Below are 15,573 nucleotides of genomic sequence, written 5' to 3'. Positions count from 1 at the left end.
CCACTTGATTTAATTTCTTAGGTTCTTGTGAAAATGGAAATGTACCCATAGTTGACCGACAGTGATTTAAATAAACACTGATGCAAATTACGGTCTCGGTGATAATAATATCGACTTTCGAGTGATTCTATTTTATTTGCTGAAAGGAAGCATTTTACGTGGCGATTGAACGAGTGCGGATTTTAAAATGATGTGAGCTATCACGATTCTTCCGTAGGTCGTAAAGCCAAAAATTGTAACTTTTTTTTCTTTCCCACTTTTCTGTGTTAGTGATTAGCCAGCGAAAGGTAGCTGTGATTAACTGATCTTACTGTACTACCACCTTTTTAATATTTTATTTTTTGATTCTAGAAGACTCCTTAAATAATGAACGTGTGCACGTTACTGAGTGAGAGAGAGACAGTGTGTGTGTGTGTGTGTGTGTGTGTGTGTGTGTGTGTGTGTGTGTGTGTGTGAGAGAGAGAGAGAGAGAGAGAGAGAGAGAGAGAGAGAGGGAGGGAGGGAGAGAGCGAAAGCGAGAGTGATTGAGCAGCTCAGGCTCACAAGTGTTAAGCAGTTGCCAGAATGGCCGATTCTTTCCCAGTTTATTTGTTATTGGTTAACCAATCGCAGTGTTAAAAGCATGTATATCAGTATTGGATCGTAAGTTGGCAATTATTTTATCCATTGACTACTAGTGTTGCTTTACGAAGTCGTAGAACAGGTTTTGTTTATTCTGAAGGCTACTCATCCACAAAAAATATTAATTGGTGCTAGGAACGTAGAACATGTGTTACAAATCCAAACAGTAGCAAGACCAACAACAGCGTTCCTGTTTGTGAAATTGCATAATAGCGAGGAAGGAACGAAGGATACAAAAACAGCGTTCACTGGCCCATCGATGGGAAGGTCTCGATGACGGAAGGTCATCAAGTAAAACAGAAATGATTTCTGGCATTCCCCTAGGTAGTGTTATAGGCCCTTTGCTGTTCCTTATCTATATAAACGATTTGGGAGACAATCTGAGCAGCCGTCATCGGTTGTTTGCATATGACGCTGTCGTTTATCGCCTGATAAAGTCATCAGAAGATCAAAACAAGCTGCAAAACGATTTAGAAAAGATATCTGAATGGTGCAAAAAGTGGCAGTTGACCCTAAATAACGAAAAGTGTGAGGTCATCCATATGAGTGCTAAAAGGAACTCGTTAAACTTCGGTTACACGATAAATCAGTCTAATCTAAAAGCCGTAAATTCAACTAAATATCTAGGTATTACAGTTACGAACAACATAAATAGGAAGGAACACATAGAAAATGTTGTGGGGAAAGCTAACCAAAGACTGCGTTTTATTGGCAGGACACTTAGAAAATGCAACAGACTTACTAAGGAGACTGCCTACACTACGCTTGTCCCTCCTCTTTTAGAATACTGCTGCGCGGTGTGGGATCCTTACCAGATAGGACTGACGGAGTACATCGAAAAAGTTCAAAGAAAGGCAGAACGTTTTGCATTATCGTGAAATATGGGAGAGAGTGTCACATTAATGATACAGGATTTGGGCTAGACATCATTAAAAGAAAGGCGTTTTTCGTTGCGACGGAATCTTCTCACGAAATTCCAATAATCAAATTTCTCCTCCGAATGCGAAAAATTTTTTTGACACAGACCTAAATAGGGAGGAACGATAACCACGATAAAATAAGGGAAATCAGAGCTCGTACGGAAAGATATAGGTGTTCATTCTTTCCGCGCGCTATACGAGATTGGAATAATAGAGAGCTGTGAAGGTGGTTCGATGAACCCTCTGCCAGGCACTTAAATGTGATTTGCAGAGTATCCACGTGGATATAGATGTAGAGATAGAGCACAAGCTCTGATGAGGGATAAGTGCCGCTGTTGCATCTCTGTCGATGTTAAATATTGGTCCGGATATGTGCGTAATGTGTTGCGAATGAGGGCAGATTAATCCGAAGAACAAAACCGAAGAATGTGGAGCTTGAAATTTTCCCGGCGTACTGGGTACTCAATGATTTTTCAGGAATGCAGCCGTAGTAAGCCACTACCACACACGGTATTTCATTCTGACACCTCACGTACATCTGCATAGTCTTTTTGGGCTTACTTACAGATGTCTGACAGGCAGCCAAATGAAATATCGTACATGGTAGTCAACCACGACCGGCTGCATTCCTAAAACATCGTCGAGTAAACAGAAGAATACATTAATAGAGTATAGTCTCAGAGTGTTGTAATAACTGCATCAAAGCTTGTTTTGACACTTTAATAAGCGGTCGGCTGGAGGTGATCTTGTCGGCCACAAGCAGCGAAATAAAAAATCTTGCGATACCTGTAAAAGACAGGGACAATCGTCAATCCAGCCTGCTATTCTGTGACCTTCCATGTGGTTGATAACGTAAAAGGGAAACGACGCATCGTATTGAATTACATCGGCTGAAAGCCTAATAATAGCTTGGGAGAAAAATGAGTGATTAAAAGCTGCAGATAAAGTTTTCTATCTGGGAGATAAGCTGCGGGCAGTCACACGTGCCGGCTGTTTGTCGCGGTTGCTGCCGTTCGCTCCGATAGCTCGCTTCGCCTGGCTGGCACAACGGCGTCTGGCCAACGGCTGCGGGGTCGGTGTATCGACTCTGCAGCAGCCGAGTTCATTCCCTTATTCCGGGCTATTCCCAGATCACTAGAGCAGATTATCGAGATGGTTTCCCAAGCAGGCTGCGTCGAACTGCAGCCGAGGGGTGCTCTTTCAGTGGTGACCTCGAAGTCCACGAAACGTTTAACTTTTTCCATTGCCATTACTGCGATGCTGACTACACGACACCTGGTCCTTATTGCGATGCCGATACTTTCCATGTCATCTTATCGGCACAAAACGGAATACATCTATATTTTGAAAACCCCTGTGAACTGCATGACAGAGAGTACTTCGCGTTGCACCACGTATTAAAGCTGCTCCCGTTCAATTCACGTATGAGGCGTACGAAGCGTGATTGCTTAAATGCCTCTTCGCGCGATGTATTTCGTCTAATCTTATCTTTGCGGTCTCTGTAGGAGATATACTTAAAAGGTTGCAGTATGTTTCTAGATCCGTCGCTTAATGGTTCAAATGGCTCTGAGCACTATCGGACTTAACTTCTGAGGTCATCAGTCCCCTAGAAATTAGAACTACTTAAACCTAACTAACCTAAGGACATCAAACACATCCATGCCCAAGGCAGGATTCGAACCTGCGACCGTAGAGGTCGCGCGGCTCCAGATTGTAGCGCCTAGAACCGCTCGGCCACCCCGGCCGGCCGTCGCTTAATGCTGGATCTCGAAACTTTGTAAGAAGGGCAGTACGTAATGCAATCAAAATTGCTGCTGTACAAGTTTAGTGTTTTATTTTGATGGATCCATTTCGGCTGGACTGCCATCTTCAAAGCATGTCCATATATCATCAGTGGTCACTGTCACTCTGTATTCTATTACAGCATGGTGTAGATTTGTAACTCTTTTGTTATAAGCTGTGTTGTGGTTTGCTGCTGTTGTTATTCGTACTTTCTCTCAATTTTCTATAATGTTACGTCATGTTATAGAAAAGTGGGAGACAGGGCGATTAACAAAAGCATCAAACCTCAAAACAGCTTATGACATAACAGTCCTAAATCTACAAAATGCTGTAATAGAATACAGAGTGACAGCAACCATTTCTGATACATGGACATGCTCTGAAGATGGCAATCTAGCCGAAATGGATCCATCAAAGTAAAACACTAAATTCCCACAGCAGCAGTTTGGATTTCATTATATAGTGTCTGGAAGAGATATGTTCAAAGCTGTGGGCCCATTGGATCGTAAATTTGTAAGTAGGCTTTCGCGGTATTATTGGCGTGTATCTGTAAGCGTCTGTAATTCAAGGTTTTTCACAATTTCCGTGACACTCTCCCGTGGGTCGAAAAACCATGCGTGCGGCCCTTCTTTGTGTACGTTCCGTATAGCCTGAAACATCCCCTTTGGAAAATTATAAATTATTGTGCTGGTAAACCTCTACGTTATTTGATTTTCAGACAGCTCTTACTTATTCTGATCAACACTAAACCGCCACACAATATTTTTAGCGCAACGCAATCTGACTTTCAATAATCCCTACAAAAGAATGGCCCTGACTAACAATACCCTATACCTTTCATGAATCAAAAATGGTTCAAATGGCTCTGAGCACTATGGGACTTAACATCTATGGCCATCAGTCCCCTAGAACTTAGAACTACTAGGCGCTACAGTCTGGAACCGCGCGACCGCGACAGTCGCAGGTTCGAATCCTGCCTCCGGCATGGATGTGTGTGTTGTCCTTAGGTTAGTTAGGTTTAAGTAGTTCTAAGTTCTAGGGGACTGATGACCACAGCAGTTAAGTCCCATAGTGCTCAGAGCCATTTTTGAACTTAAGCAATATTCTAGGATGGGTAGTATAAGCAATTTTCTTTCCAGACCGGTTGCGTTTTCTAACATCTTAACAATGGACCGAAATCTGCCAATTACTTTATCTACGGTGAAGCGTACGTGATCGTTGAGTGCAACATGAATAGCAAAGGTCCTAACACACTTACCTGTGGTAACACTAAACTTACTTCTACATCTGTGAATGACTTCCCTCCCAGGACAACATGCTGTATCTTCTGTACCGAGAAGTCCTCAGTTCAGTCACCAATATCGTTTGATACCCCATTTGATAGTACCTTCGTTAAGAAGAGTCGATGTGGTACTGAGTCAAATGCTTTTCGGTGACTCAGGAAATGCTACATTAGTCTGACTGCCTTAATCCGTGGTTTTCATGATAGTCATGTGAGAAAAGCGAATGTTTTCGGGATACAGAGAGGTTGACATGGAGGTATGGAGGGGTCATTTCATTACAGACACCTCGTTACGTTTGAGCTCAGAATATGTTCTAAGATTGTGCTACAAATTGGCGTCGCAGCAATTGGACGGTAGATTTATAGATCAAGTCTGGTGCTCTTCTTGTAGCGGCTGTGGCCTGTTCCTTCTTACAACTACTAGGCACAGATTTTTATTAGCTGGATGTACAGTATATTGTGATTAAAAGGGAGGCTATTTCAGCCGTGAATATGTATAGAATCTGATTGGCATTCCAGCGGGAAATAGTGCCCACTTACTCCTAGCCATCTTGTAAGACATAGCGAAAACCCAAGCGAGAAACTCTAGTAGATACATGTCAAGCAAACAATTCAATCCATAGGCGTGTGGCTTCCCGGTGCTAACTGCAGCGTGCTGTCAATGACCTCACCGTTCCGCTGCGTCAGTATCAAAATATTGAAAGATTTTCTTTCGCAGTCAAGCTTTTGTCAATCGATCTGATTAAAAATCCCAAGACATTTTGGTCTTACTTAAAAACAGTAAGCTGTTTGAAATCATCTGTTCAGTCACTTCGTGACCATACTGCACCAGATAGTAAGATAATAGAGAGAAGGTGAAAATACTGAATTCGATCATCCGATATTGTTTCACCGTGGAAGAACGTAATATGGTTTTTTCTTTTAGTCATCTTAGGAACACCGAAATCGCAGAAACTGCAACTGAGGTACGACATCACCGGAACAACGAAGCATACCTAGCAATTGGAAAAAATGTGTAGTTCATTCATGTTTGTAAGGAGCGTCGTCGGATGGAAGCACATAATTATAAGCCTGTATCTGCTGGAGAATGTTGGAACATATTTTATCCTCACGAATTATGACATTTTTGGACAACGAAAATCGAAGTCAACAAGGATTTAGCAAACAGTAATATTGTGAAACAGTTCGTTCTGTTTCTCCATTGAATCTAAATCGTCATGGACAACGGTGCCCAGGTTGACACAGTGACCCTTGATTTCTGGAAGGCATTCGGCACAATTCCGCATTGTCGTTCCATCCTGTAAATAAACATCAACTTCATAAACCGTCAACATTTCTGATTTTTAAAGATTGCCGCGGGCTGGGAGCTGAACCCGAATCTTTATTCTACCTTTTGAACCATCCGACCATTTCTTCCGATCCAACTGAGAACTCGAGCGTGCCAGTAACTCTGTATTACTGAAACTTCTTAGCCGTTCCCAGCAGATGCTGATTAACACACCGACAAAAATGACTTAGGCATGCCCCAGAGCTAACTGCAGAATGAAACATTCATTCCAGGGGTGAGTATGGCCATCTCCTATGCTGGTTTGACACAGTTCTCCACTCCTGCCCAGTGCAAGATCTCCTCCACATTTCACCCTACTGTATCAACACTCTGCCTTGCGCAGGCAAAAGCCTGACCTGCTTCTGTGATTCATTCCTTCCACCATCCTTTCACTAACGGTATTCACGTCCTAATATCCCACTAATCATTCTGTTTCTTCGATTCATTATGCTGAATATGAGCTATCACATCTTGTTCTGATCCATAAAATAATATGCCACCCTGGAACCCGAACCCAAATACTTGCCTTTCGTGAGCAAAGCATATAAATATTTTGAACAGCATACATGATAAAACTCTATCACAGTTACATGACGGGTGATTCTTTGCCTATAAAATCACATGAGTAAAGTTAGAGAAGTAACACAAAGATTCAAACCCGTATATTTAAGAAATAGAGGTAAAGAGTGTAACTATAGTACAAGGTGTCTTACTTAAATCATAACATAAGAACTTTTAACATTGCAGCGCCTCAGCAATCGTGAATAATTTAATGATTATAAAAAATCCGCCCCGATTGCAAAACTGAAACCGGATAGTGACCTAGGTTTCGGCGCGGATGAACACGCCTTCTTCGGAACACACTAAAACTACAAACTGCCTAAAGACGCATGGTCCAACATTAATACAGAACGCGCAATAGAGCGTCTGCCATGTAAACAGGAGATCCCGGGTTCGAGTCCCGGTCGGGGCACACATTTTCAACTGTCCCCGTTGACTTATATCAACGCCTGTGTGCAGCTAGGGGTATTCATTTCATTGTAATTTCAAGACTCGACATATTCACAAGTCGAGAAGCCCGCGACAGTTGAATTACAGTCTAACGTCCTACTAGCTTGCACTAGTAAACGGTTTCGATCAAGTTTGAACATCTTCATGTCATAGTAGTTACTACATGCTGTTATTTACATAAAAATAAATCCTTAAATACAAACTTTTAGGGATCTGCACGTGTTTCAACTGCGGACTGTTGGCATCAGTTTTATGCAGCACAAGCGATCTTTGAATATCATGTGACCTTGAAGTTTTTGACTGCGTGAGCGTTCGTCTGCACACTACAACACGCAGCTAAATAATACAATCTTATTACGAAGAATGGTCCCCATTCCAAAAAAGGCAAATGCTACAAGATGTGAAAATTATAGGACACTCAGCCTAGTTACTCACGCCTCTAAAATATTAACCTCAATTATCCTAAAACGCATAGAACAAAAAGTCGAAGCTACACTCTCCGAAGACCAGTTTGGATTCCGGAAAGATAGAGGAACCAGAGAAGCAATATTTGCTCTAAAACTAATAATAGAGAAACGACTAGATAAGAACCTGAAAACATACATAGCTTTCGTAGATGCAGAGAAAGCCTTTGATAATGTTAAATGGGATAAGATGTTTGAGGTACTCAAAAAAGTAGGAATAGACCATAAAGATAGAAAAATGATATGGAACCTGTACAAAAACGAGACAACAGTTATCCGTGGACGGACAAAACAAGAAGAGGTGCAGATACGGAAAGGTGTCCGGCAAGGTTGCGCACTATCCCCTGTTATCTTTAACGTATACATTGAAGAGGCGCTGAAAAAAGTAAGGGAAAATTCACAGACGGGTGTAGTGATTCATGGCCAACGAATAGATATGATAAGATATGCCGATGATATAGCTGTCCTGGTTGAAAGTGAAGAAGATCTAGTAGTCCTACTGAATAGAATGGATAAAGTTATGGGTGAAGAATATAATATGAGAATTAATAAAACAAAAACAAAAGTAATGGCATGCGACAAAGAAGATCAAGTGAAAGTCCAAGTTCATGTAGGCAATGAACTGCTTGAACAAGTTGATAAATTTACTTATCTGGGCAGTAATATTCCCAGGGATGGAAGGAGCAAGGCAGAAGTGAGAAGTAGAATAGCTCAAGCAAAGGCTGCTTTTAACAAGAAGAAAAACATATTAACATCTAAGAGCATCAGCCTTGAAACCAGGAAAAGATTTTTGAAATCATATGTGTGGAGTGTGGCATGCTATGGGTGTGAAACATGGACTCTCGGGACAGAGGAACAGCAGAAGCTAAATTCTTTTGAAATGTGGTGCAATAGACGCATGCTCAAAATAAAATGGATCGACAAGGTCACAAACGAAGTGGTTCTGGAAAGAGCAGGTGAGAAGAGAAGCTTCTGGAGTTTCATTGTTAAAAGAAGAGTGCAATTTACAGGCCATCTATTAAGACATAAAGGACTCCTGAACACAATCATAGAGGGATATGTCGAGGGAAAAAGACCAAGAGGAAGACCACGACTGAGGTACATGGATCAAATCGTGAAAGATGTGGGATGTAACACCTATAAAGAAATGAAGAGAAAAGCTGAAAGACGCACAGAATGGAGACAAGCTGCCATTGTAGCTGTTGCAAACCAATCCTTGGATTGACCACTACAGAAGAAGATTAAGAAGAATATGTGCTCCTATAAAACCTACAATGTTACAAATAACTAAAAGATTGTACTACGTTGTCAGAAAAGCGTTGTAATTTTGAACGTCTTTGAAACAGTGTGTAGACGAAACCTCACATATTTATATATTTTTAGTTAACTGTTATTTACATTCCACACACTGGGATAGGACTGGAAGCGGCCAAATTGCCTCTCTTCAACCACTGGATGATATACACTGCTTAGCCAGAACATTATGAACACTGACCTACTATCGCTAGAAACTCGTCCAGGCAATAGCAGCGCCTTCTGGCGAGGAATGACTGCTAGACACACGCACGATATATGTATAGTAACAGTGAGCGTGCTGTCCGAGTGTGGAGTGGGGAGGCACGCGATCTGTCTGAATTTGACCGAGGGCAGATTGTGATGACCCAGAGGCTCGGCACGAGCATTTCAGAAATTGCACCACTTGGCGGGTGTTGGAGGAGTGCTGTGTCGAGTTTCTTCAACACCTGACGAAACCAAGGTGAAACCACGCCCAGACATCGTGGGGTTGGGCGGCCACCCCTCGTTACAGATGTCGGACGTCGTAGTCTGGGCAGACTGGTAAAACAGGGCAGGCGGCGGATTGTGGCGGAACTGACATCAGAGTTTAATTCTGGGGAGAGTACAGTTTTGTCTGAACACACAGCGCACCGAACATTCCTAACAACGGGCTTCCCCAGCCGACGATCCAAGCATGTGTCAATGTTAATACCACGACACCGGCAACAACGACGGAAAGGGCACATGACCATTGGCACTAGGCGTTCTCGCAGTGGCAGAGCGTTGCATGATCTGATGAATCCCTATCCTTCTTCATCATGCCGATGGGAGGGCGCGAATACTTCGTCTTCCCAGGCAACAGCTCCTTGACACCTGGCAATTGAATCTCAATGTAGACAAGTGTAATGTGCTGCGAATACACAGAGGCATATACAGAGGCATACCGACAATCCTTCTTTCCACGACCAATACGAGACTGGAATAGAAGGGAGAACCGATAGAGGTACTCAATGTACCCGCCGCCACACACCATCAGGTGGCTTGCGGAGTATGGATGTAGATGTAGATGTACTGTGAGACGGTGACAAGCTGGCGGCGGCTCCATCGTGCTCTGGGAAAGGTGCACTTGGGCGTCCATGGGTCCAGTGGAGCAAGTGCAAGGCACCATAACGGTCAAGGAGTATCGTGCACTGGTTTTAGACCGCGTACACCCCTTCATGACGATCATGTTTCCCGACGGCAGTGGCATTTTTCAGCATGACAATGCGTCATGTGACAAGATCAGGAACGTGATGGAGCCGTTCAAAGAACACAGCGGCGAGTTCCAATTGACGTGCTGACTCCCCAGCTCACCAGATCTGGACCCGATCGAATACATTTGAGATGTAATTGAACGTGGCCTCAGAGCTCATCTCCCCCCTTCCCGGAATTTACGGGAATTAGGTGAGTTGTGTGTGCAGATGTGGTGCCAACTCCTTCCAGCGACCAACCAAGAACTCATTGCTTCCATGCCACGACGCCTCACCGCTGTTATCCGTGCCAAAGGTGGACATACCGGCTGTTAGGTAGGTGGGCATAATGTTCTGGCTGATCAGTGTAATTTACAGTCTAATCATTTTTTTAAAAAGATTAATGAAGTGAAATAAGCGATGTTTATGACACAATGATGGTGATGTGACGTACAATTTGTTCATTATGAGGCTGATATAATGGGAGCTCCTGGGAATGTAAGCAGCGATTTGGATGGGAGATGTGTTGATGACGATTTTAAGTGGAAAAGGATGCTGGATGTCTGTGTAGGAACGAAGTGATAGGTGGCAGGAGATGAGTGGGAAGGTAAGGCAAGGGTGGCTTAGAGCCTTCATTTAGAATGGGTGTGGTAGGTATTAGCTGCAAAGAAGGGTACATAGTCAAAATCAAATGAGTTTTATCAACGCCACATGATGGCCGCTCAAGCAAGATTCTCATGGTGCACATCGTGCAAAGTAAGGACGACAGTTTACATTTTTAAAGTATAGTTCCGTGATTGTTTTTTATGGGCACATATTTTCTGTAGAATCATCACATACAATCAAACTTCGTAGTTCATATTAAAAATTGTAGTGTATTAGCATTGATTAGAGCGCCCTCTAGTGGGATTATGAGAACAAGTTTCTGACAGAGTCTTTAGGCTTGTGGAATAGAATCGTAATGCGCAATAAAAATGCGGGCTCCCATTTAAAAAATGAAGTTGACTGCATTTTCACTCTTTGTAGTGTAACTTAGGACGAATCTAATACTGTTATTTTGCGGCTCCCTTTGTCTGCAACAATTTTATCTGAAAACATTTTTGATGTAAGAAATATATTTCTCAAGATATTCTTCCGAAAAGATTAAAAAGAAACAGCCTGTGTATTTCTGTTGTCGCTTCGACGCATGGGAAGCAGGAATTTATACTCATTGCGCTCTGCAGATATTATACTCTGAGTACTACGTCAGCAGCATGGCACACATCAGTGATAAATGATACATCGTTCTTGTAGGGCTTGTGCCCACCCAGAAGACTCACATACGGAGTGGTAAGCCCGCAATTCCCGCTGAAACGCTTGGAACTCAAGCTGGAAACAACAATTAACTGGAATCTCCCATAGCCTTCGTAGACTGAACCTGGGATCTTCCACTAAGGAGCCTGCGCTACTGCATCGACAACTGTCCTCCACAACTCAGTGTTCAGTGTGTGTGTTTATCGAATGTCTCTGCGCAAGCTGTTGTTATTTCGATTTTTATCTACAGAATACCCGCACTAGTGAGAAGTCAGGAGGTTAAGAATATTCGTAGGTTCCGGTCTTCTGTATTGACAGCTACAATAAATTTTTAATAAAATATTGAAACGCTTAGTTATTCAGGGAAAATACATTATAGAATCTGGCGTATACAGTCAGCAAGAATTCTACGAAACTTTAAACAGGTTGCATTGTAATATACAAACTGCTACAAACCCTACCCTTAAACTTTTTTCTTTTCCGATTCAGTAATGTTGTATCGTCTATGTCAAGAGCTGATATGCATCTGTTAATCATACGTCCTTTTCGTGCGTAAAATACATAAGAATATCACCTTGGCTTTAGAGGCAGCAGGCAATGACGTGAATTCTACATCAGGATATAAACATTCAGGATCGTTATGTATATTGGTACTAGTCAGTTTATAAAGCAGTTTTATGCTACGTACCTTTTCTTTGCAAAATTTCTCAGCTTCTTTTTAATCTACGTTCAGCTTCAGGCAGCAGTTTAGAATACGTCGTCAGTCAATTGGATGTGTATAACCGTTACGAGTGCTGAGTCTAACAAAGTCACAGATTTGATGCGAACCGTGACGAAACATAACCACGTGCAGTCACAAGACTTCTGTAGTTGATAGAATTCTATTTTACGGACTTGGAGACATTTCCTACAGCCGTAACGCAGCACCATTACCTCTATGCAAGCAACGATGGATCTTAAATAATTCGCAAATTAACTTTTTAACCAATTCAAATGCTTTTCCAATGTTTCTACCACGCTAGGCTGTCAGCTCTGTATTAGTCTGTCACCTCGAGATGGTAGCACGTTTTATTGCCGAAACAGAGAGAAGAATATTTCAGAATATTTTAAATTTAAGATATTACAGTTTATCAGATTTTTTTTTCAATTATTTGGTAACCTACTCTGGATAGTTATCTGTAGCCGAGCTCAGTCTTGAAACGTGCTACGTTTTTTTAAACGAAAGGGATAGGTAACAAGAAATTATGTAGTACTAGGTTCCTGGTAACATCATAACGAACCAAATTCCGTAGTACAGTCGCAGACGCTTTATCACCCGTCATGGCAAAATTATTACGCTTACATATCAGTGCTCGGCCGCTAATATAGATGTCAGCTCATTAATAACGAATTTGAAGTTCACATTACCGTTTCGAGGTGGCCAGTGTATAGGAAATAACTGTTCGACCATCGCTCATTAATATCTACATCTCTCCAGATCCACTCGCAGGTAGAATGAGGAAAAAACCACTGTCTATATGCCTCCGTATGAGACCTAACTCTTTATATTTTATCTTCGTGGTCCTTATGCAATACGTATGTTGGTGGCAGTAGGATCGTTCTGCAGTCAGCTTCAAATATCGGTTCTCTAAATTTTCTCAATAGTGTTCTTCAAAAATAACGCCGCCATCCTTGAAGTGATTTCCATTTGAGTTTCCGAAGCATCTTCGTAGGACTTCCATGATGTTCGAACCTACCGGCAACAACTCTAGCAACCTGTCTGTGAACTGCTTCGCTATCTTCCTTTAATCACACCTGCTGGGGATCCCAAACACTCGAACAGTGTTGAAGAACTCGTCGCAATACCGTCCTATATGCGATCTTCTTTATAGATGAACCACACTTCCCTAAAATTGTCCCCATAAATCAAAGTCCCCACCACAAAGTCCCTACCACAATCCTCGCATGCTCGTTCGATTTCATATCGCTTCCCAGCGTTGGGCCCAGATATTTAAACGAAGTGACTGTCTCAAGCAAGACATTACTATTGCCGAATCCGGACATTACGGATTTGTTTTTCCCACTCATCCGCATTAACTTACATTTTTCTTCATTTAGAGCCAGCTACCATTCATCACACCAACTAGAAATTTTGCCTAAGTTATTTTGTGTCATCGTACAGTCACACCTTCCCGTACACCGCAGCGTCATCAGCAAACAACTATAGATTGCTGCTCATCTTGTCGGCCATATCATTTCCCTGTATAGAAAATAATAGCAGTCCTATCACACTTTCCTGTGGCACTCCTGACGATGTCGTTTTCTCTGAACACTCGCCATCGAGGACATCAAACTGGGTTCTATTACTGATGAAGTCTTCGAGCCACTCACATGTCAAGGAACCTATTCCGCGTGCTCGTACCTTCGTCAACAGCCTGCAGTGGTACCGTATCAAATACTTTTGGGAAATCTTGCAATATGGAATCTGTCTGTTGCCCTTCATCCATAGTTCGCAGTATATCCCGTGACAAAAGGGGCAAGCTGAGTTTCACACGAGCGATGCTTTCTAAAACTGTGCCGATTTGTGGCCGTAAGCTACGATCGATTGGTCGAAGGATGTGAGGGGAATACAGGTGTGGAATACCTCAGATCGTTGTTAAATTAACCACGACATTTGCCGTTGTACTTAGCACCAGGGCGACCAGCAGCAGGTGATCTACTTTAGTAGCGATTCGCGACCTAAAAGATATCCCTAGCGATTACAGTCGACCTTGAGAGCGGCAACTGGGCAGCGGCGGCTTATCTGCGCTGGCGACTGGCGACCTACCTCGATGTCGCGAGAGTCCCTGGAGAGGACCGCCGCCATGGTCTCCGGCGCACTGCTCACTGCACGCTGCACGCAGCTCACTGCCGGCACGACAGCCGGAGCCGCCGCGATAGTGCCCCCCCTCCCCCCTCCCCGCTTCCTCCCCTCCCAACCCCCGCACCTTGAACAGCTCCAAATTACACCATCCGATAAACGCCGACAGGAAACTAGTCACGGTCTAAACACGTTGTCGAGTAGAGCTTCTAGCTTGACCGGATGGAGTTGGTGCTGACTCAAGAAGCGGATGAGCGAGCCGCTTAATGCGAATATTCCTCGTCCGGTCAGGGTACGAGACTGATAGACTCTAGACTTTGTAAAGTGAAAGTTAGAGGTAAACATCCCGACAACATCGTGCTCATTAGAGATTCAGTATGATTCACAAGAAAAGTACCCAAGCTAGAACGGCAAAAATAACATAAGGATACGCAGACGTGTCCGATGTGCCACTAGTCTACATTAACATCCACATGATTACTCTCCAATCAAGTGCCTGTCAGAGGCTACATTGAACCACTTGAAACTAATTCTCTGCCATTCCGCTCTCGAGCAGTGCGCGGGAAACACGAACACTTAAATCTTCCAGTGTGAATTCTGATTTCACTTATTTCGTTACGATGATCATTTCTTCCTATGTAGGTGGGAGCCAACAAAACACTTCCGCATTCGAAGGAGGACACTGGAGACGGAAATATCGTGAAAAAATCTGGCCGCAACGAAAAACGCCTTTAGGAGCAACAGTCTTGGCTGCGAAACACGCTTCATCATTATTTTATATTTTGCCAGTAACGCGTTTCACCTTGTTCAAGGCATCTTCAGATTGGCTGGCACAACAGGTGTTAAACACATAGGCTGCACTCCATGCAAATGTCTTAACAGCCGAAAAACATTGCTAATGTTTTAAGAACATTGCCCTGATATAAAATAGTGTTGAGTACATCGGAAGTCACGTTTAAAATACCTGGTGATCAAAAAGTCAGTATAAATTTGAAAACTTAATAAACCACGGGATAATGTAGATAGAGAGGAAAAAATTGACACACATACTTGGAATGACATGGGGTTTTATTAGAACAAAAAAAAAATAAATAAAGTTCACAAAATGTCCGGCCGATGCGCTTCCTTTGGTGATGATCGTGTGCTCAGCCACCACTTTCGTCATGTTTGGCCTCACAGGTCCCCAGACCTCAGTCCGTGCGATTATTGGCTGGGGGTTACCCGAAGTCGCAAGTGTATCGTGATCGACCGACATCTCTAGGGATGCTGAAAGACAACACCCGACGCCAATGCCTCACCATAACTCCGGACATGCCTTACAGTGCTGTTCACAACATTATTCCTCGATTACAGCTATTGTTGAGGATGATGGTGGACATATTGAGCATTTCCTGTAAAGAATATCATCTTTACTTTGTCTTACTTTGTTATGCTAATTATTGCTATTCTGATCAGATGAAGCGCCATCTGTAGGACATTTTTTGAACTTTTGTAGTTTTTTGGTTCTAATAAAACGCCATGTCATTCCAA

At 42.8% G+C, this 15,573-nt stretch overlaps 1 protein-coding gene across 1 annotated transcript in view; it reads right to left on the bottom strand.

Moving 5' to 3' along the window:
* The window catches only part of LOC124721738 (dihydropyrimidine dehydrogenase [NADP(+)]), a 295,913-nt gene extending 281,839 nt beyond the window's left edge, over positions 1-14,074 (bottom strand). Inside the window, exon 1 of the mRNA XM_047246840.1 lies at positions 14,011-14,074. Coding sequence (XP_047102796.1) covers positions 14,011-14,049 — 39 coding nt within the window. The 5' untranslated portion in view covers positions 14,050-14,074. The remainder of the gene's footprint in view (positions 1-14,010) is intronic.
* Positions 14,075-15,573: the final 1,499 nt, after the last annotated feature.

Source organism: Schistocerca piceifrons, chromosome X (genome assembly GCF_021461385.2).
Source record: "Schistocerca piceifrons isolate TAMUIC-IGC-003096 chromosome X, iqSchPice1.1, whole genome shotgun sequence".
NCBI lineage: Eukaryota > Metazoa > Arthropoda > Insecta > Orthoptera > Acrididae > Schistocerca > Schistocerca piceifrons.
The sequence above is the reverse complement of the archived record's forward strand: the minus strand, read 5'-3'. Positions and strand labels throughout refer to the sequence as shown.